Source organism: Platalea leucorodia (genome assembly GCF_965183815.1).
Source record: "Platalea leucorodia genome assembly, chromosome: 8".
NCBI classification, from domain to species: Eukaryota; Metazoa; Chordata; class Aves; order Pelecaniformes; family Threskiornithidae; genus Platalea; species Platalea leucorodia.
The window spans coordinates 35,361,479-35,383,500 of record NC_138830.1 but is presented as its reverse complement, the minus strand read 5'-3'; the positions used below and the strand labels follow the sequence as shown (position 1 = coordinate 35,383,500).

Here is a 22,022-nt window from a genome sequence, read left to right as displayed (position 1 = left end):
TCAGCCAGTGTGTGTGCAGTGCAGCCTCGGCAGCATCCCCTTGCCAATGCTCATGTGTGCACAGGGCAGGCTCTTGGCTTCTGTGTCCTCTGCTGACCTGGTGTGGTGGCTGGGGCGCCTGTTTGATGTACAGGGCCCAGGAATGCTGCTGAGCTTGGAGGGCTTTGGGGTTTGGGTATATCATCTTGTAATGTCTTCCTGCAGGAGTACAAGCTGCTATTTGAAGGGGCTGGCAGCAACCCTGGAGACAAGACCCTTGAAGACAGGTTCTTTGAGCATGAGGTGAGTGAGCCCCAAGACACTTCTCAGCCTGCAGGTCCATAATCCAGTACCAGAGGGCTATTTCAGATCAGCTATTTGTCTTTTTAAAGCACAGCAGCTGAAGCGGCCTTCTCTAATAGGGAAATTGAGCATGATTGAGGTCCTAAAATATACAGTACAGAACACGGGGTGAAGAAGATGTATTTTTGAATGTTCTTAGTGACCACTCAGTGCTAAAATCCCTGCTTTTCTTTTCTTGAAGTCCCTAGGTGTGGTGTTATTAAAGTCCTTGTCACATATGGGTTATTAAATATGTTTATAGGGAAATGGTTTAGTGGTCGACTTGGCAGCGTTAGGTTTACAGTTGGACTCGACGATCTTAAAGGTCTTTTCCAACCTAAATGATTCTATGTGCCTATGGTGCAAAGCTCAGGGTAGCAGCAAGCTTGTCTGCTGCCCTGTCAGCAGTGCTGTGGCTGAACAGAGTTTTGGGGAAGGAAAAGGATGCTAGCCCTCTGCTCCAGCGAGGGAATGGGGGCCCAGCATGGTGCTCGGTCCATGTTCTCACCCAGACAGTTTAGAGCAGTGTGGGAGGCAAGTTTGGGGCTGCTGGTGGATATCTGGTCCATCAATAGCAAAACCAGTGTGTAATTATGTGGGAAAGAAGGATTTTCAAATATCAGAGCCTGTCCTGAGCCATGTGCTGTAGGTTAGAGCTGCCCTGAGGACCTAGAGAGGTGCAGAGCAGGATACCTGTGCTGAGCCCCCCAGCCTGCTGGGGAAGTCGTGGGACCTCCCGAGCTGCTCCACACTTGCCTTGACCAGCTCCTCCCATCTGAGGTGGACAAGTGACATGTCCTCCTCTGGGCTTTCCCCAGGTGAAGCTGAACAAGCTAGCCTTCCTCAACCAATTCCACTTTGGAGTCTTCTACGCCTTCGTGAAGCTGAAGGAGCAGGAGTGCCGCAACATTGTGTGGATCGCAGAGTGCATTGCCCAGCGGCACAGGACCAAGATCGACAACTACATTCCCATCTTCTAACCCTGCTCTGCTCCTGTCCAGCCCTCCTGCCCCTGGAGTCCAGAGGAACCCCTGTCTAACTCCCTGAGTTGTCCCTTGCCTAGACTCCAGGGATGTCCCATCTGTGGAACTGGCTCAGATGAGGAAACTGTACAATTGCTAGTTAAATTATTCACAAGCTGAAGTTTGAGTTGTATGTGCTGTGAGGGGTCCGGAGGGACCAGTGGCACAGGCTTGGCCCTGTGTAGCAGCAGGGGCACCTCCTGTTGTGTATCTAATAGTCTCTGTGTTACTGTACTAATCTGCTGTATGCGCTTATGCTCATAGAGCAAGCACCAGCCAGGGGTTGCTGCCTCCAAGGGGTTCCCACCACCGCAGAGGAACGCATCAGGTCTGCCATGGCCAGGGGTCCTCTCTGTCAGTGCTCTGCACACCTCCTAGTCAGTGTTGTTCCTGTGAGATTTAGTTTGTGATTTGTAGCGTAGCCCATGCTGCTGTGCAATCCCTGCATCCCCCTGTAGCTAACCCTGACCTGGGAGAGACCGAGCAGCCCTGGCCAGGACTTGGACAGAGCCTGTGGGAACACGAGGGCAGAGCTAGAGCTCGTGGAGCACACTCGTCCCCACTCCAGCAGCATTTGCACTAGTGCAGCCTTGCTGTGTCCTCAGAAGCATCTCCCATCAGTCTCCCTCCTGCCCTGCAGCTTGAAAGGGCTCCATAAGCTGGCTGAGCTCCTTCCTCCCCTGAAGACCCACGGCTTGGAGTTTACTGTCGCAACCATGCAAGAGTCAGGGCTCCTTTTGGCTCTGTGGATAGTGCTGGACCCCTGCACCACCCCAGGGCAGACATTCAGGCTGGCACAGCCTTCTCCCCTCCGCAGGGCATCTGGGCTGGCACTGCCGTGGAGCTGTACAGGCACAGCTGGCCATTGGGCAGAGCAGCCCTGGGGTCTGGCTCCACTTGGTTGCTCTGATGAATGCAGAGGGCAGCTGTTGGCAGAGATGTCCCATGCCCTCTCCAGGCCCTGCCCATCTGTGGTTAAGGGGTGGGAGCCAAGCCATGGCATGGCAGCCCTGCTCCTTGCTGCTCTGTGTCCTGGCTTGCTCCCGTTTGCGCTCGAGGTCTGGGAGATGCCCCGTGGTGGTGTGGCAGCGGAGAAATCTCGCTGGTGGGAAACACGTGCTCGGTGCTGCTGCTGGGAGGGATCGATGGAGAGCGTCTCTGTCCCAGCTTCTGCTGTGGTCACCTCTGCAGTGTTTGTTATCGCGTTTTTCCCCTCCTCTCTACACCAATAAATGACTGCCTACTGCACTGTGCTCTCCCCACTTACTTGGGTGCCTGCTCCCACATCCCCAAGAGGAGCCTGTGTCAGCCACAGGGCATCTTACCCAGGGAATTTGGTATTTGTGGTAGTGGAGCCTGGTGTGGCTCCTGCATGACTTGGGGCACTTGCTTCTACCACAGGCAGGGGGGTTGTGCTACCTGCTGGGGCCCCGGCCCTTTGCACTCCAGCCCAAGCTGCGTGTGATGCCTGGTCTGCGGGTGCAGCTGGGTGCTGAGCTGGTGGGTGCCCAGGAGATGTAGCCCTCACTGCTCGTGCAGCCGTGTGAGCGCGCCATGCGGTTAGGGAGCTGTGTGGCACATCCCCTGGCTTTGCTAAGCTTGCCCCCTCGTGCCTGGGCTTCCTGCGTGGGGCACTGTCACCCCTTCCATCCTTGTCCCAGCCAGCCCACAGAGTTGGAGCAAAGCAAAAGGAAGCCTTGGGGTAGGGGTGGGGAGGAAGGGGGAGTGGGTGCAAGCTCTTCCTGGCAGGCTGAGCCTTTTTCTGGGGCTGCCTGTGGCACCTGCTGCCCCACGCAAGGCTCCCGCCACAGTGCTCGGTGCGGTGCCAGCTGTGACCCAGCTCAGCTCTGCCTGCAGGCAGGGCATCCCTGACCAGGCATCGCAGCGCTGCACCGTGGAAGGAGACTGCCAGAGCCCAGTGGCATATCAAGAACAGATTTATTTAAAAAGTGACAATCATGTAGTTCATCTCGTGAAGAGCTCTGCAGCCCAGCCTCAGCCCCTGTGCTCACCAGGAGCATGTGGAGTGTGTAACAAACGGCAGGGAGGCAGGGGCTGGCACGGCAGTGGCCAGAGGGTCCCAGGCCTGACCCAGCCCAGAGGTGACAGAGACAAGTGCTTGCAGCTCCGACAGCAGTGAGGAAGATGTCGGGTAGCTGAGAAACACCCGCGGTACATCCCAGCCTGTGGTGCAGAGCTGCAGAGACAGGCAGGGCTGGCCCCCTTGGAGGATGCACGGTTAGAAAAAATACAAAAACAAAGTCTCTAGAAAATGTTGATTCTCGCACAATAGAAAATAGATCTGCCTGATTTTGGAAAGCAATTTGGTTTTTAACGTCTAGTGCTGATTGTTCCCTTGCAGTGCAGGAGGGCGTTGCCAGCGGCTGTGCACATGCTTGGGGGCTGGTGTGCCTGGAAATCCCAGGAGAAGGCTTGCTCCTGCCCCACGACTGCCTGCAGGCTGAGGTCAGGCCTTCTTTGTGTCGTTGTGGTGTTCTCGCCGCAGCGCTCGGGGCAGCTTGGGGTTGATGAAGAATCCTTTCAAGAACAAGTCTCGGACGAAATAGGGCAGGTAGCGGTGTATGAAATACATGAGCCCAAGGCCCTGCCCTGGGTAGTAGCGCACGGCTGGGTTGGCAGCCAGGAGCCCGTCCGTGATGCTGTTTACCACCGCACTGAGGTCCTCCACAGCCACCTTCATGAACTGGATGAACTGGCGGTTGATCTCCTCCACGTAGTCCTCGCCGTAGGCCTGCAGCAGCTCCCGGGGCAGGCTGGCTACCAGCTGCTGCTTCTGCAGGTTCCAGAAGGCAGGGTCGCACGTCGTCCCTGCAAGGACGCGGCCCCCCTGTGAGCTCCGTGGCCCCCCTCCTCTAGCCACCCCGCCATGCGTGCCAGCAGCCCCCAGTCCCCTCCCAGCCTCCCAGGAAGGTCCTGTGGAAGCCCTGGCAATCTGCCACGGGGGAAGCGCAGTGAGGACCATGGTGGCTCTTCATAGCCTGGGACTGGACCAGGGGTCTCGGACCTGCCTGCAATGGGGACAATGCTACCATAAATGCGGCTGAGCTGGTTTGGCCAGCCCTGGTGGCAGAGGATCTGCCGGCAGGGCTTGATCCTGACCCTGCCTCTCACCAACCGGAGCCCAAAGGCCACAGGATGGCCACTATCCCCAGGGAGGTGGCCAGGGATGCTCAGAAGCTGCATCCTGACTGCCGGCTGCTCCTGCCATTGCTCCATCACTGTCTCTTCTGGTTCCCCAGGGTACCTGCCCTTTGCCTGCGGATGCAGGGAGCAAGAGGGTGCCGACGCTCTTACCTGTTTTGTAGTAGCCAGGCAGGACGAGGCTGACTTTGATGCCCCAGGGCTGGAGCTCGCTGCGGAAGGTGTCCATGAGCAGGCTGAGGGCTGCCTTTGAGGCCCCGTAGGCTGCCAGGCAGGGGAAGGGCAGGTCACCTTGCAGGAGAGAAAGGATGAGCGAGCGGGCTCTCAGGTAGCTGCCTGCGTAGCCAGGGGCAGGCAGGGACCGGGAGGGCTTGCACAGGGCTGCGCTCCCGGCCACTGCACAAGGGAAGGGCTTAGGGTGGCAGCCTGATGCGGCTGGCTGGGGAAGCGGAGGTGCCCGGCGAGGTGGGAGCCACGCCACATGGGGTTGCTCGACCCACACCCAAGCTTGGTGTGCCAGGGGTCTGGCGGGCCATGTTGAAGGCAGGCTGCTCACCCGCAGGGCTGCTCACGGTGACGATGCGGCCGCCGGCAGAGCGGAGCAGGGGCAGCAGCCCCTTGGTGAGCTCCAGCGAACCGAAGAAGTTCACCTCCATGCAGGTGCGAAACTTGCCCAGTGGCGACAGCTCGGCATCGGCGATGGTGTCGTTGAAGCCGGCATTGTTCACCAGGCCCCAGAGTCCTGTGGGGATGGGATGCTTGAAGAGGTGACCCGAATGCGGAACCCCCACCCTGGTGATCCCAGCTGCTCCCTAGCTCATGGGGGTCCTGCAGGGGAATTGTGGGGTGCCCTGGGACAAGCCCTGTTAGCAGAGGCTGTCAGCACAGGTGCCCACAGGGATACAGCTCACAGTGGGGGGCACATGGAGGCTTGGCACTGCCACGCTGGCTGCAGGCTGAGGTCCCAGGGAGCTGCGTGGGGACCCAGGGGGTGCCAAGGGCTCCTACCTGTGCTGTTGGTGTGGGCCTGGATGTGCTGCAGGACGCGCTGGATGTCCTCAGGCTTGGTCAGGTCCATCTGCAGCAGTGTCAGCCTCGGTGAGCAGCTCCTGCGCAGCTCCTGGGCACCGGGACCCTGCGGGTCCAGCACGCTGGCAAACACCCGAAAGCCCATGGCATCCAAGTGCCGTGCTGTCGCCTGCCCAAAGCCTGAGTCGCAGCCTGCAAGAGCCGAGAGAAGCCCTGCAGTGGCCAGCGACAGCCGCAGGCCAGCTGTCCCCAGCCCCCAGGGACCCCCCAGCTCTGCCTCTCCATCCCCAGGGACAAAACCCCCCAGCACCAGTCCTCTGCTCGGGGCTTGCTGCCCTACTCCGGCTCCGGAACCACCGGGGATGTGACCTTGCCCTGGGGCATTCACAGGTCAAGGAGCTGCTGTTTTCTCTTGTATCGCACAGGGGAGGAAGAAAACATTCCCTTATCTGCAACCTCATCGCCCCAAGTGTCTCTCTGATGCAAGGTGCAGGTAAAAGCGTGGGTATGGCACGGTGAGGCACCGGAATGGCCCAGAGCCCAGCAGTGATGCGGGGTGGGAGCCGTCACCCCCTGAAATGTCCTCCAAAAGCTCCATCGGGCACCCCTGGGAGCTGGCACAAGGCTCCATGAGAGATGCTGCCTTTCCCTGAATTCTTTTCGCCTCCCAAAAATGGTGGCCAAGAGGCACAGCACTCCCTCACCTGGCTGGGGTGCCGAGAGGATTAAAAAGGGGAGAAAAAGAGGGATCCTGGTCTGCTCCTGCCACCCCACATCCTTCAAGGGCGCATCCGATGGGGATGTCCCACACGGGGCAGCACTGGGTGCTGCCATGCCCAGTCCCAGCCTCATCTCTATTTCAGCTCGAGCAGGGGCACTGCAGGTGACACTGTCACCCACAAAGCCACCGTCGGGGTGGCTGGGGGACAGCCTGGGCGGGAGCTGGGTGTTGCGGGGCAGCGGCAGGCCTGCTGGGCCGGTGGCCTGGGCAAAGTGGCTGGGATGCAAACAAACAGCGGCAGCAAGGTACATCGGCCCCTGTTCCCGGGGCCGATGGCAGCGCTGATAGCTTGGGGGGAGCCCATGCCGCTGCTGCTGCCCAGCCACATTAACCATTAACAAGGCAGCACTGCAAGGGCAGCCCCATGGCCCCTGCACCCCCTGCCTGGCACCCTTGGGTGCTCCTTAGGACATCCCTGAGAAAGGGCCCTATCCGGTGCCTGGAGCCACCCCAGGATGGACGCAATGGTGGCCTCGGGCACTACCACTCGCTCCATGGACCCCCACAAGACCCCAGATCCCTCCCAGCACCCTTCCTGCCAGCCCTGGGTTGGGCATGGGGACCAGCTTCTCCCTCGGCTCCCTGCTCCCGCACCCCCAGGCTGGGATGGGGGCACTGCCGGCTCCAGTTCTTGGGGTGCCAGATAAGCTGTCCTTGCCTCAGCATCTGTGGGCCAGTCCCTAGCTCAGCTTTACTTTATTGCTGCATGAGAAACCTATAATAAAATCCCTGGCCAGAGGCCAGAGCGATAGCACACCCTGGAGGTGCTCAGCTGGCAAGAAGGGGTTGCAGGGACACCCCCTTTCCCAGCGGAGCCACCCAGCACCCACCATAGGTGTATGCCAGGCTGGCTCAGCATCACCCCCAGCATCGCCCCTGGTGCCATCCCCGGTGCTGCAGGGGATGCTGAAGGTGCCACGGGCTGCAGGCGTGGCACATCTGCCTCACCCCTCCCCGGGAACAGGCCGTGCTGCCAGCAGCTAGCCAGATAAGGTGCATTTCGCCTTTCCCAACAAGGCAGGAGAAAACTGCAATAAAGATAAGGTTTAAAAAATAAAAGTGCTCGTGGCTGCTGCCGGGACACAGTTACCTGAGCTGCTCCTGCCCCAGCCAGCAAGAAAAGCTTCCAGGCCAAACACGAAGCTCCCCATCACCTCCCGAGCCTCAAAACACCGGGAAACATCCCAAAAACCTGAGAGCGCCAGGCTTGACGGCTTGTTTCAGGCAAGCCTGGCAAGGAGGAAGCAAACACGGCCGCGTGCAGTCCAAGCCAGCTAGGGTTTGTTTTGCCTTAGAGGAGTGGGGCGGGCGGAGCGTTTCTTTCGGAAGTTTTAATTTATTCACACACAAAAAAAACCCAAAAAAACAAAAAAAACCAACCCAAAAAAAAAACCCTGCTGGGAGGCTGGCGGGAGGCCCAGGGCCAGAAGGGTGAGGATGCTCTGGTGTTATTTAAGGTCTCTGGAGCTGCTTGGCTTCCCAGCCACCATGCTCAGGCATGGCCAAGAGCACAGGGAGGGAGAATTAAATCCCTTGGGACCATAACATGCTGCCCCAAAGCATGGCAGCTCGCCCAGGGCCATGCTTGCTCCCCGTGGCTACCGGCGCACGAGCCACCGGCCACACTGGGGCTGGTGCAGGAGCTGCCGCCACTGGCTCAGCCCCGCTGGGAGTGCCGGAGCCGGCCAGTCTGCGCAGCCCCGGCGAGGCTGGCGCTGGGCACGCCGCCCTCCAAGGATGCTGCATCACGAGGAGATGCTGGCGCCAGCTCCCCCCGCCCCAGCTCCCAGATTGCTAACCAGTTTTGCATCCGTGCCGGTGGGAGGGACCGTGGTTGGACTGAGCACATGAGAAGCACGGCATAGGGAGTGCAGCGGAGGAGGGCAGGCGGCTCAAAGCCCCCATCATAACACCCCACGGGCCCCGAGCCAGGAGCCAGACAGAGGCTTTTGCTGCAGCGGAAGCAGAGCCTGAGCCCAGGTTGCAAAATCCGGCAGAGCTCCGCAGGCTCAGCAAGCGGGGGCAAATGCCTGCCCCAGGGGCCAGCTGGCTGCCTGCTGGAGCAGCAGGTCGGCAGCAGTTACCTGGGGACTTTGCAGATGCTCCAGCCACTGCAGCAGCTTGCCCAGGAGTAGGCCATGCCGGCCTCCGCTGTTGGGATTTTGGCATGAGGAGTCCTGGCTGTACCTGTCTCGACCAAGCAAAAAAGGCTTGGCCTCCGGCATCACTGTTGGTTTGCCCTCCTGCTTGCTTGGGGAAGGTGAAGAGGACCAACCACGTGGCATGGCGTGCCCACTGCCCAGAGAGAACCCTCACCAGCGAAACCAGAGACACCAGAGGGGCTGAGCTGTGCTGGCGTAAGATGAAGCAACCTGGCAGCTCCCGGCCAGCCTGCCCACAGCCTCTGCTGCCCGGCTGTGGCAGGGAGTGGACACCACTCATGCTTCTTCATTGCCAGGCCAGGCTGCGGCACAGGCTCATGTGCCGCCAGCTGAAGCCGCAGTCCCAGTTTGGTACGGGCATATTTCTTCCAGGTGAGTCAGGCGCAGCACGGTGCTGGCTTTTTGCCGTCTCAGGTACTTGCGCTGCTCCTGCAGCCAGCAACAAAGCTGCCACGCATGGACACGTGCTCAAAATCAATGCTGCAGTTTGCTGAGTGGAGCTGAGACGGGCAATAACATGGCTACCACATGGCAGCTGCCAAACCACAACTGCCTCCCTCCGCCCCTGTGCCCACCGCCAGCACAATACGTGATGGAGGGCTGGTGGCATGGGCCTGCAGTGCTCACCCCGATGCAACGCAGGAGTGGCTTCACCACCTGAGCCACAAGTTGTGCATCCTCATCCCTGAGCTGCAAGCCATGCATCCTGATCCCTGAGCCACACATGATGGGAGAGGACCAGCACGGACCTGCAAAACCTCAGTGGTCAGAAGTGCAGCTTGGCTGAAGAAGCCCCATGTGGCTGCCAAGCTGCCCAGAGCCCAGTGGGTGCCTGGGCACAGCGGCAGCTCCCCAGGAGCTGCTCCCTCCACAGCCAACCCAGCCTGGGATCCCAGGTGCGGAAGCTGGAGAGGGGTTGCCCCAGGACTGAGCACCCCTCCGATGGACCAGCTCCCCCAGGGTTGGCCCTGGCAGCCCCAGGGGCACCCGGGTACCTGGTGAGGATGGGCTGTGGGGCATCCTTTGGGGACAATCCATCTCTCACCAAGCCTGGAGGCAGATGGGTGCCTGTCAACTGGGTCAGACACCCGGAGCAGCACTGTCCCCTTCCCAGCTCTGCAGGCCATTGCCTGGGTGCCCCGTGTGCAGCCCTGTCACCACTCCCCAAATCCCAGGATATCAATCCCACCTCCTGCACAGAGCTTTTGGGCTGTATGTCCCACCATGCTGCCTGAGACGCCTCACCAAGAAGGTGCTGTCACCACTGTCACCAGCTTCCCAGCCCTGGGACAGCACTGGGCTCAAGGACACTGCCAGCTGGAGGGGAGCTGGGGCACCAAGGCCGAGCGGATTAACACGCTGAGCTGCTTGTTTCCATAGGCTCAAGCTCAAATCCTGCCTGGGATGCCAAGCTAAACACGGCTGACATTTTGCTTGGAGGTGTTGCCTTCTGGCCCCGGCAGGATTCACTGCCACTGCCTCGGATCCAGCTCTTCCAGGCACAGGACAGGGTTGAGCCTGGCCGCACCACGAGGAGGCTCAGCTGGGCGCCCGAGTGGACGCAGCAGAGACTGATCCTGGCTCGGCTGCTTGGGGCGGTCATCCTGGCTCCATCATGGGAGCACCATGGGGACCCTGTGGGTGAGGAAGCCCAGGGTGAGGTGGCACTGAGCGGGGTGGCCGGAGCAGGATGCAGTGGGGACAATGCCACCGGAGGGGATGGGACACCCCAAAAGAAGTTTGGGGAGGAGGGGTCGCTGCATGTGCAGGACGAATTGCCCAGCAAAAGCCCTCGTGAGCAGGGCAGGGCCCTGCGGCCAACACCTCCCGGATGCCACGCACTTTTGGAGTGAGGAGCAATAAAGGGGTGATGTCAGCCCCAGGCGAGAGAGAACAAATTCTTGGCAGGGTGCTGGGGAGGGAGGGGACAGCAGGAGCACCTGTGCCTGTGGCAGCTGAGCCACCCTGGCTGCCTGCCAGCTCCTTCCTCCCCGGCCAGCCATCGCCCATCGCCTGCCTGCACCCGAGGTCCTGCCGGGGGAGCAGGGCCAGGCAGGGGCACCGGCAGCCCCCACCCCACCCCACTACAGCCAGTGGCATCACTGTCAACAGGAAACCGCACCCCAGCCGGCAGCTTGCGCGGCAGCGTGCTGTGCCGGCAGCGGGGTGTCCCCGCTCCCCACGGAGCCCCCCCAGGAGCAGCCCCCGTGTCCGGGTGCTGGTGGATGGGGCCAGGGTCGCAAAAGGTGGCAGCATCCCCGGTGATGCTGCTGCTGGTCCTCAGCACCCGGTGGCGGGAAGCCATGAGCCTAATGAAATTAAATTAAACCCAGGAACATGCCTTCAGGGATGACCCAAATCCCATCCCCAAATCGCCAGCAATAGGACAACACACGAGCCCCCCAAGCAGCCTGGGTGGGCGTCCCTGCAAAGCCTCAGCCTCCTTTGCCAGGCAGGACCTCAGCCAAGGGGGACACACGTTGCTCCTCCGGGGACCCCCCATGCAGCACAGCCGGCACAGGCAGCCGCAGGGAGATTACCAGCCAGGGTGCTGACAGCTCCTGCAGCCCAGGGTGAAGTGCCTCATCCACATCCCTCCAGCGGGTCCTATGGAGTGGGGCGGGGGCCAGGCAGACCCCCAGTCCCCCAGGGAGGCCTGTGGACCACGGCAGAAGGCAGAGCCGGGGATGCCTGTCACTGCAGGGGGTACATGGGTGACCCGACCCCCTCCCCATGCCGGGGACAATGGCCAGATGGTATGAATTACAAAGGATTAGCCAAGTGTTTCTGAAGCCTCACATGCCGTCACCTCCACCCGGAAAGACATGTTTCTCTTAACAAACCAAAGAGAAGGGGGAAAATCTGATTTTCTACCTAGACAACTCGAAGCAGCTGGGCAGAGGTGATGAGGAGCCTTCAGGCTGGCACAGATAGACCCACAGCTCCTGCATTAAAGTCCATTTCTCAGGAGCAGGCACCAGCTCCGGTGCATCAGTACTGGGGACCCAATGGCACAAGAACAGCCGCGAGATAAATCAGCGTGCGGAGTGGCAGCCCTCCCCGTTACTGTCACTAAAAGTGAGGCACCAGATGCCTCATCCCCCCTGCCAAAGCTGGGCAGCAGATGCTGCTTACAACCGGTGGAGCTAACAAAGCCAGGAGCTCATTACATTGCACATGGCCCTGGTGCAGCTGGGACAGAAATGAGCCCAGCCACCTTCCCCTGCACAAGACCAGTGCCTGGTGAGATGCTCGAGGAGGCCAGGATCTGCCCACAAGCTTGCAGCCAGCCTCGGCGCAGGCTTTAAGCTCTTGGGAGGGCGGCTTGGCACCCAGATCTGCTAAGCTCAGCCTAACAGCTTGCACCAGCAGCGTCAGCAGATGCAAAAGCACCAGAGTCTTCCTCAGATACAGGAGGAACGGGCACAGGACAGCTTGGGAGATAGCCCAGCCTTGGCACTGCAGTGATGCTGCTGCTGACGAGGACCAGCCCAGGGCTCGCAAACAGGCGGGGCGGAGGAAGTGCCTCTCCTCCCAGCAACACCGTGACGCTTCGGGGTTTCGCAGAAAAAAGGGCACAGGGAATTTCCTAGAAGCAGCCACTCGCCACATGTCAGGGTTGGACGGGATGTTCCAGAAGATGCTGTCTCCACTGAGGGGAAATCGACTCCCTGAAAGGAGCAGCCAGACTCTCGCGGTCAAGGATTTGAGCTTCTCATGGGCAGGGATAAGTGGGAGAAGATGGCAGCACAGATGTTGCCGGGGAAAGGGCACAGCCCATACATCAGAGCTAATCTGGGATGGATGGATGGATGTCTCCTGGAGAAGAGGAAGTTGTGAAGAGCTGCAGTGATAACGGGGTTAATAATCACCTTCAGAGGGAACACGGTGAACTGGGAACACGGCGCCGGCGAGCCGCGAAAGCCATCCATCAGCAAGAGCTGTCGCTAGGAAGGACACCCATGGCCCAGGGACGGCTCGACTGGTAACATGTCCGCCTGGGCTCTTGGAGAGGGAGAGGCTGGGTGGGAGCCAGGCTGGGAAGCTGGGAAGCTCCATCAGCCACGGCCAGGACGCGACACTGAAGATGCTCCCAGGGAACAAGAAGGTGGTGGCAAAGCCATGGCTGAGGCACCTGCTGGGGACCATCCCTGGGCTGCGGAAGGCCTCCCCAGGGACTCCCAGCAGGCTGGAGAAACACCAACCAAGCCCCATATCCCTCTCTCACATGTGATAGCACATCAGGCCCCAGGAGCCAGGAAGGAGAGGCAGAAGGTTATGCCTAAGGTCTGCTACGGGCAGGGCTAAGCCATCCACAAGCAGCAGAAGGGAAGACCAGCTCTTCTACATGGACCACCATGAGCCATCACCACCCTAAGACATCTCAGGGAAGGTACTTCTAGCCAGGACAGCAAAGCACCACAGCCACTGCAGGACCAGGAGAACCTCTGGCCACTTGGTGGGTCAGGTCAGCCGTGGAAGAGCCCTGAACTGCCACGCAGGACAGCGTGCCACTCCACCCACTGCACTGTGGAGGTGGACAAGTCACAGGGGGCTGGAGGACACAGTGCCAGAAGGGAGGAAGCCAGGCTAGGGCAGTGCCGACCAAAGCAGTTGCTCCAGAGCAAGCCCAGGGGATCATCATGTTAAGCAGCTCAGAGTTTGTAGCACCAGAATAAAGCTACAGCAGTTTCAATGGAATTGTAGCAGCTGAGGGGTATTTTGGTGATGAAATTCTGCTTTGCTCATAAGGTGCCATCTCATCACTCCCCTTGTCACAAGAATAAACTCCCACTACATGTCACAAGCCCAGGCAAGCAGAAAAATAGGTGCAAGCCCTGCCCATTCCCACATCACAATGGGCACCACAGTTGCACCAACTGTACTTTTCTCTTGCAGATCCCTGTGGGGCTCAGTTTTTTTGGTAGTGGGTTTTTGTTGGGGTTTTTTGGGTGGGTTTTTTTGTTTGTTTTTAAGAAACCGAGCAAAACACTTGAGTGAGCACCAGCTGAGCTTCAGCCAAGACAGCTTTTGCAATACATGGAGCTGTTTAGACCTTCGGGCTAAGAGCTGTACCCCTATGGCCACCTTAAGCCACACCAGCCCTTTCTGTACCTGATTTAAGTTGTCCCCTCCTCACTCTCCACCTGCAGCTCCCACCAGCTCTTCAGAGTCAGAGTTTGAGTATCACAAGACTATTTTGGTGCATTTTCCTAAAACACATGAAGGTGGCCCTCCAGGCTGATGTGCTTGGACATAGTCATGCTGAACCAGGCTGAAGGACGATGCACAGGGCAGCACCCACATGTGCCCTTCAGCCTGGGACAGTGCAGGCAGAGCCCAGCACACCAGCTGAAGGGGGGGAAAGAGGTCACCACAGGATGGCTGCACAGCCCAGATTATAGAGCTTGTCCCCACCTGGTAACTGGGACCCTGGAGAGGAGCAAGCATTGGTCATGGTGTCTTTGGACAGAGTCATGAGAAGCAGATGTGCATGGTATGATGTTTATGCCAAACTGGAGTATGACCATCAGAGTGGAGAAACAGGGTAGGGAGGGATCACAAATCTGCTCAAGGGTATGTCTGAGACCTGGCACAAGAAGATCACCACCACCAGAAGAAACAGAGAAAGGCTTAGGAGAGGCCAGACATTCAAAGCCTCTGCAGAAGACATGAGGGCAGGTACTTCCTCCAGGACCTCAGCTCACCAGCCCATCCCTCCTCTTCATCCCCAGCCTGCCTGGGGAGCACCCACCATCTGGCTCCCCAGGGTCAGCTGCCCAGCAAGAGGCTGCGCCACTGCAAAGCCTGTAAAGCTGAGAACTGCTTTTCAAGATTACAGCCTTAAGAGCCAGCAAATCCCAGGACAGCACCATGTGCAACAGGGAAGCCAGCTCCCAACAGGAAAGTTGATAAAGCTCAGGGGCTGGCAGCTCTCCCAGGGAGAGGGAAGCAGAAGTGATATGTTGCACGTGGAAGCACACACAGGCTGGGACAGAAGAACGGGGATTGGGGATGGTGGATATACCCTAGCAGCCAGGGGGAACTGGAGAAGGAGGTAATGCACATATGCCGGGCAAGGTTAAAAAAAAAAAGTCCCAAATATACCTATAGCAACACACTGACAGCATGACAGCAATGGTCTTGGGCATTTTCCACCTTGAGGGCTCCACAGGAGTATCTCAGATCTGAGATTGCAGCGGGGACATCAGGAGGTGAAGAGGTATGAACGCCCTGCAGCCTTTCCTCCTGCCCAGGTCAGCTGGGCAAGCAGAGGTCCCCCAGCTGGGGTTTTGGACCAGCACTGAAAGATGACTATGGGGTGAAGATAAATGCTTGCCCAGGCTTGGTGGAGGCACCTTGAAGACCTCCCCACCCCATCCCTGCTCAAGCCAAACCCTGGCTGGCCAAGTCCACCACCCCTCTGCTACCAGTAGTAAAGCAGCACGGCTCTTCTGTAAGCAGATCCTGGCTTGAGGGGAGCTAGCCTCAACAGTGGGTAACACAATCCCAGACCTCATTAAAGATATGCTGCTCATTGGACTAGAGGGCAGCAACTGCCTACACTTCTCCTTCCGAAGCATCCGTTCCCATCTGACAATCTCATTTCTGCAGGGAAGTCTCTGCTTTGTTGCTCTCATGTCCCTGTGTAACCCCGAGCACGAATCAAGCCAGCTTGGGTTTCTCTACCAACTCTATTCTCCCACAGTGTGCAACTTCTATGCACTTTTCCTCCTAATCAGCTGTGCTCATCATTTTTGGTTAACAGTGCTAAAAAAACCACCCCAACAGGTCTGTGTCATTAGCGGGCTTTGAAAGTGCTTATTTAATAGATAAGTGAGAAAAAGCTGAGTGTATATATCTAAACATCTACAGTGAGCAGGGGTAGGTATCTATTTCTGAAGAAGCCTAGTGAGGGGAAGAACCCCCCTAAAACTGTGGAGGGCTGCTGACAAAGTGGGGGGAGAGCTTCAGCCCTGCAAAGGGAGGCAGAGAAAGCAGGTTTTCTGCTCTGCTCCCAGAAACCAGCAGCAAAACCCATAACTAGAGAGTTAAATGTTGCATTTATTTTTTTTTTCTTTAAATATGCAAGGGATTGCTTGTATACCAGGGCTGAAGTTTGGGTGTTTGGTTTTGGTCCTGTCCCCGCCTCAGCTTGGAGGAGGGGTTGTCTCCGCTGTTAATTTTTAATAGATCCTGGAAAACCAGAGCAGTTCCAGGGAACGAGCCGATTTTCAGCCTGCACTTAGCCTGGGCAAGACCTCAGGTATCTCTGAGCTGTCTCCAGAAGCAGAGCAGATGTTGCCTATGGAGAGCTATAGTGTCATTGCATGAAGCTTTACTCATCGTGAGGCTGTTGACAGGCTCAGCACCAAATACAGGCTGCGAGCGTGTCATGCCGGTGCTCCGGCCATGCCCTGGAGCAGAGGTGCCCATCTCCGAGCCAGCATGCATTACTCAATAGCCCCAAAGCCTGGACCCCTGACATCTCCCAGTCACCCAGTTTATCTAGAAAATGAGTCTAAAATACAGCATCAAAGTCCAGACAGGAGTGATGCTGCTCTCTTACCAAGGAAAGTGATTTACCTTCGCGGCAGAACAGCGAGAATCCCAACATCTGGATTGAATCACTCCGTCCTGCCGCAGTCACCAGATGCTTCAACATCTGTTGAGTCCATGGGAAACGTTGAAGCTCCGCTTGACTACAATAAAGTTGCAAAACCTCTGTTAACCTTGAGCACGATCTGAAGCTCTGACCCATTTCAGATTGTTAATGGGGCATGCGATTGTAACAAGAGAGCCTCACCAGGAAAACCGAGTTTCCCTTGCAGCGAGGAAGGAGGCAAAGAGGAGATCACGGCAGGTTTGGGTCTGGAGCAGCCTGACCTGCCAACTGGTTTTGTTCACAAAGATGATTTGTTGGGGGACAGACCGGTCTGCTGCTGCCTCCTGCCTTTGTAGGCTGCACCGAGGAGGAGCAAGGATGCAAGGGACCCAAGTCACCTCCCCCAGGCAGCAGTCCTATGGCTTTGGGTTATTTCAGAGCTGTGTAATTCAGGTGCAACCTTTACAGAGAGCAATGATTCACTGTTTTCAACTTATCATCCAAGCTGAAGTGCAAGAATCAATACCTTGCTACACAACTCATGTCTTCCCTCTGTTCTGACAAAACCCTGCAGGCAGGCAGGGTCTACGAGGTGGTTTGCATTCGGTCCTTTTCAAGGATCTGCAGTAAATTGGGCAATTGTCTACTGTCTGAAAAACCACCCCAAGCAGTTGCACACAGCAGAGCTACACAACAGCAAGGGGCTTGCAACTGGCTCCAGCTGCACAGCAGAGCCCCGGGATGCTCACAGCCATCCCGCCACCACCTCCAAACCCTAAACCCAGTTGTGTTGGGTGGCTTTCATGGAATCACCAAATCTCACGGGCATCCACTAAGAACAGAGGGACGAAAGGATGATCTAGGCTCAAGTCTAAACTGACCCAGGTCAAAACCAAACCTTGTATGAAGTGCTGTCAACCTGGATCTGGAGAAGCCAAGCAATGGAAGCTCATCACCTCCCTCCATGGCTGCTCTTGCAGACCATCACCCTTGCACAGGCGACAGAGGCTGGAGCACTTATTATATTTTTGTTTATACTTTTATTATATTTATTCCCGATAAGGAGATAGGGGATACAAGCAACACCCCTCCTCTTCCCTCACACAGCTCAGAGGACTCCAGCACACCCAAGGACACCCAATAGTGGCATTTTCAGATTCGGGAAGGGGCATGCAGACACAGAAACAAGCCCTTTCATGCTGGGAGCAAGGCTGCTCCCAGCAAACTGCGGGCACACGCCTGCACTGCTGGCCCGTGCATCAGTGCCCCGGAGTGCCCTGACCACACACCGGCAGTGAGGGATGCCAGGTATTGGCTACCCCACAGCTTGCTGGTGCCGGATCAGCCTCAAGCCAGGCAGCTGCCTGTATCCAGCCTGCCCACACTACAGGTGTGCTGGGGTCCCTGCAGCTTCCCATGCTTGGCCAAAGCCTGTGCCAGACCATGGGCTCATCTTCGAGGCAGGTTTGGACTCATGGGCAGGCTCAGGACAACATGCCAAGGGCAGCACAGAGATGGCTGCTGTCTCCCTCCCAGCCCTGGGCCAGCGCAGCTGATCCCTACTCCCCTCCTCATCCTGCCTGTCCTCCCAGGGCTGACCTCTCCCAGCCCAGGCTGCACAGGAGGGCATTCTCCTCCTCACTGCAAACAGCTGTGACCTCCCCTAGGAAGGCAGGATTAACACTTTCCTCACCCCCTGCCCCCAGCCAGGCTGCATACACCAGAGCCGCACTACTGGAGAAGCCAGACCATCGGGATGCAGAGCAAGAGCCCCAAGGTCACAGCCAGATAAACACAGCACTGCAGGGACTAGTGGCCACCTACTTTGCTAGTCCAGGGGATGCACCCTGGGAGACGGCAGCATTCCTTGCTCCCCTCTGGCAGCTGCCCATCCCTGCTCCAGCCAAACCCCAGCCCCATGTGCAACACCAGAAACGCAAACCTGCAAGAGATGGGAAACACCACAACTTTCTAGTCACCGCTGCTACCGCAGGGTCAGCAGCTTTGCTCTGCAGCAGCTCCACATCTGCTCGGCTACTTTCCCACTGAACTGCACAGTTAGTTTTCCTTCAACCCCTTTCATAAACTAAGTTTTGATTAGCCAACAATGTCCAGACTAGCACATTGGGCTGGAGCATCACATGCAGAGCTCAGCTTGGGGTTGCTCCCAGGGGATCTGGGAGAGTAGGCAGCTGGAAGAGCTGGGACACCTTGACCAGGAGATACAACAGCACCGCAGCCACATTCCCTTGCTCCAGGTAAGCATCACTGAACCTATGCAACTCCCTGTTGCAGGACTAAGCCAGCAGCCAAGAAGTATATAAAAGAGAAAACGATGCCCAAAGTTTTTTGGGCTGGGACCTGCGCTGCTCCATGGCAGGCATAAGGAGAGGACTTTGTTGCATTTCTCAATTGACCTGCAGGGTCCAGCACGACATCCAGCGTGGCTGAAGCCCTGTCCCTGATCTCACCCACCTTCACTGATGCCCAGCATCCCCAGGCACCTAAATCCACACTTCTCCCTCTGCCATGTTTTGCTTCCCACAGGCAAGAGAAAGAAGGCCAGGCTGCCTTTCTCCAAGAGAAGGTTGCTCCTGCACTGATCCTCCCTGGCTGCTCCCACAGGAGACACTGGAGACACTCAATATCCAGTTGCCAGGAGGTATCCAGAATTAATCTGTAAAAGAATCAGGCTAATTACTCTGCAAATACTCAAGCAAGGGATGCCATCCCAGGCAGAGCAGCCCTCGCATCTACCTCTTGGCAGGCACCTGCTGGAACAGCAGTAAGGAAACACCAATCCCGCACCGCAGGCAATGCTTCGAACCTGTAAAACCACAAAGTATTTACAGCCAAGAGCAAACACACCAGAGCTGCAGAGGTGTCACCTCAATGCACCAGGGCAAGAACACCTTGTTCCAGCCACTGACTGACTAATTATACAGGCAATGCCACAGAGCCAGGGCTGGCTCGACCTGGCATGCCACAAGGCACCTGCAAGCATGTGGCTGTCAAACATGTCCTCCCCAGGCAGCCCTGCCCCACCACGGCTTTGACCTTCACTCGGTTGAATCATTCATTCATCTGCTGCCTTGCTCCTCCGAGCTTCCTCCTTCGGAGAGGCTTCCCACCGGTGCTGTGGAGCCCTTTGAGCTGGACAGGGGACCCAGCTCTCACCTCTCCTTCTCAAAGCAACTCTCCATCGCAAGACCCAATTTTCTAGGAAACACACAAACCCCCTTTGCCAACCTGGCAGGGGTCTCCAAGCCCAGCCCAGACATTCCCACCAGGATGCAGGTTCCCATCCTCCCATCCCTGTTATGCCCACAGGTTTCCCTTCCCTCTGCATCCACGCAGAGCCAGCAGCACCCTCCCGGCACACCTGCAGTAACAGCCACCCTGGCTCCAGCACTTCCTCCTCACCCTGAGTCTGCCACCATCATCTCACAGCAAAGCACCTGCTGACCCCCAACTACCTTCATCATCCTCCAGTCCCACTGCCAGGAGGAAGGAGAAAGGAAAGCACTTGTATACCAAGATATCCTAAAGAGATTCAGCCACCAAGCCAGGGCAGGGAGCACAGCACATCCCCTGCAGAGCCACCTTCCCCACTGAGGAGCTCTATGCCAGGCAGCTCAAAGAGGAGCTGGGCAGCAGCTGAGCAGCACTTCCCAAGGATGCCCCTGCAAAGAGGGGGAACAGCCTCATTTGCCCCCAGCAGCTCCCAGGACAGAGCTCTGGATGAAGCAGTGGTGCTCAGCCCCAGGTAGGCAGGTCTGTTGTAGCCTCTAGAGATGCCACAAGAAGCTTTCTAAGAACAAGCATGGCTCCAGAGGGGTGGAGAGGACAGCCCTCAGGCCAGCCGAGGTGCTCCCAAACCAGTGACCCAGCTCTGCACCAGCCACACCACATGTCCCATCCAATCTCCCAGCTTTCAGGAGAAGCAGCTCCCAGCATGAGACCGCAACTGGTGGTCAATGCTCAAGTCAAGGAGCCACTTGCAGGGGCCAACACAACTCCCTAAAGACTCCTCACTTCGGGGCAAGGGCAACAGCAGGTACAGCCCAGCCATTTCTGCTTGGATGTGGAGGAGGGGTGAGCAGGTAAGACGGTGGCCGTGCCGCTGCGCTGCCCCGGGCACGGGCTGGCAGCCGGGCAGGACCCCGCTTGCAGCACCAGACCGGCAGCCGTGGGACACCCCACTCACCCACCGCCCCCGACCCCACGCCGGGGCCGTCGGGGCGTCGAGGCGTTGTCCCCTCACTCACCTGTGACGAGGACGGCTCTGCCCGCCACCGGCAGCAGCCTGCGGGGCGACGCCCGCCACAGCAGCAGGCAGGCGGCGGCGGCGGCCAGGGCGAGCCCCAGGGGCAGCGGCAGGCAGGCTCGGCACAGGCTCTGCAGCCCGGCCAGCAGCGCCAGGGGCAGCACCAGCCCCCGGCCCGGCCCCAGGGCCCGCCGGGCCGCCCGCAGCGCCAGGCTGCCGGCCAGCGCCGCCCACAGCGCGCCGTACGCCCAGCGCTCCAACCCCGGCTCCATCCCGGGCCCCGGCCCCGCCGCTGCCGCCGCGCCCGGGCCCCGCCGCGCCCGTTTATAACCGCCCAGGCGGTGGGAAAGGGGCGGGGCCTCTCCCCGCCCCGCCAATGGGAGACGATCGGGACCGCGCCGGGGCACCGGGCACCGCCGGGATCGGCCCGGCACCCGCCGGCACCCGCCGGCACCGAGCCCGGCGGGACACCGCGACGCCTACGGCTCGGCTCGGCGCGGCTCGGGACGTTGTGCCGCCTAGGTAGGCACGGCTCAGCTCAGCGCGGTTCGGCACGGCTCGGGACATCACGCCAGCTACAGCACGGCTCAGCTCGGTTCAGGATGGCTCAGGACATGATGCCACCTAGGTAGGCACAGTTCAGCTTGGCATCAGCTCAGGACATCATGCTGCCTAGGTAGGCACGGCTCAGCTCGGCTCGGCACAGTTCAGCTCAGCAGGGCTCGGCATGGCTCAGCTCAACCCAGTTCAGCATGGCTCAGAACATCATGCCACCTGCAGCCTGGCTCAGCTCAGCACAGCTCGGGACATCATGCCACCTAGGCAGGCACAGCTTAGCTTGGCTCGGTTCAGCACAGCTTGGGGCATCATGCTGCCTAGGTAGTCACAGCTCAGCTCAGCTCAGCTCAGTTCAAGTCAGCTCAGCTCAGTTTAGCACAGCTCGACATGGCACAGCTCAGCTCGGTTTGTTTCAGCCCGGCACAGCTTGGCTCGGTGCCTGTGCCGGGCAGAGCTTCCCCGCAGGAAGCAGCAGTGCATTCAGCCCCGCTCGGACGGAGGGCAGGTCCCCTGCCCACTGCCAGAGCCAGAGCCAGTGCCACCAGCACCCACGTCCAGCTGCGAGAGGGGGAGCACAGGGCACAGCCTCCCCCCAGGGCTACCCTTCCATCGGCATCTCCCCTCGCAGGGTGGTGCCCCCAAGACCTGCTCATCTGCTGGGGGAGTACCATATGGGCGCTGGGCTGTGTGCCACCCGGGTCCCGGTGCCTTGGCCAGCCATGCTCGGGTTTCTCCTGGTGCCCGGAGCAGGCAGGTAAGGTGTGAATCCCTTCCCAGCTGCTCCCTACGACGTGGGGCTAATGACCCCGGGGTGATCCCAAACCATTTCTCAGCACCCTGCTGTTTGTTCGCCACCCGGAGCAGGCAGCACCCTGCCACCCGGCTACCCAGCGTTATTCTGGGGCTGTGGCATGGTAAGCCATGCTGGAAGGTCAGCTCCTGGCTTGCCCGGCTGGTGCTGTGAGGCTCGAGGGAAGCCCTGCCGTGCAGTGCCGGGAGCCAGGTCTGTGCCACCTCTGGCGAGCGCTGGCAGGAGCTCCCTGCACCGCCCCAGCCGGGGGGACAAAGTCCTCTCTTTCCAGGTTTATTACACAGGGTAATTGCTGCCGCTGGG

The 22,022-nt window shown here is 58.8% G+C and overlaps 2 protein-coding genes across 4 annotated transcripts in view; one reads left to right on the top strand and one right to left on the bottom strand.

The window, feature by feature from the left end:
• ATP6V0D1 (ATPase H+ transporting V0 subunit d1) overlaps positions 1 to 5,142 on the top strand; it is a 39,459-nt gene extending 34,317 nt beyond the window's left edge. The window contains exons 7-8 of one of the 3 annotated variants that reach the window (XM_082320544.1): positions 205 to 282; positions 5,068 to 5,142. In XM_082320544.1, coding sequence (XP_082176670.1) covers positions 205 to 282; positions 5,068 to 5,082 — 93 coding nt within the window. In that variant the 3' untranslated portion in view covers positions 5,083 to 5,142. The other 2 variants (XM_082320543.1, XM_082320545.1) reach the window with 2 other exon arrangements.
• HSD11B2 (hydroxysteroid 11-beta dehydrogenase 2) lies at positions 3,739 to 20,622 on the bottom strand (the record flags this gene model as incomplete). The annotated part of the gene is made up of 5 exons (XM_082320542.1): positions 3,739 to 4,172; positions 4,659 to 4,796; positions 5,062 to 5,247; positions 5,514 to 5,726; positions 20,352 to 20,622. The coding sequence occupies 5 exons, from the start codon at positions 20,620 to 20,622 to the stop codon at positions 3,811 to 3,813; spliced, it is 1,170 nt and encodes a 389-aa protein (XP_082176668.1). The 3' UTR covers positions 3,739 to 3,810.
• Between the last annotated feature and the right edge of the window lie 1,400 nt (positions 20,623 to 22,022).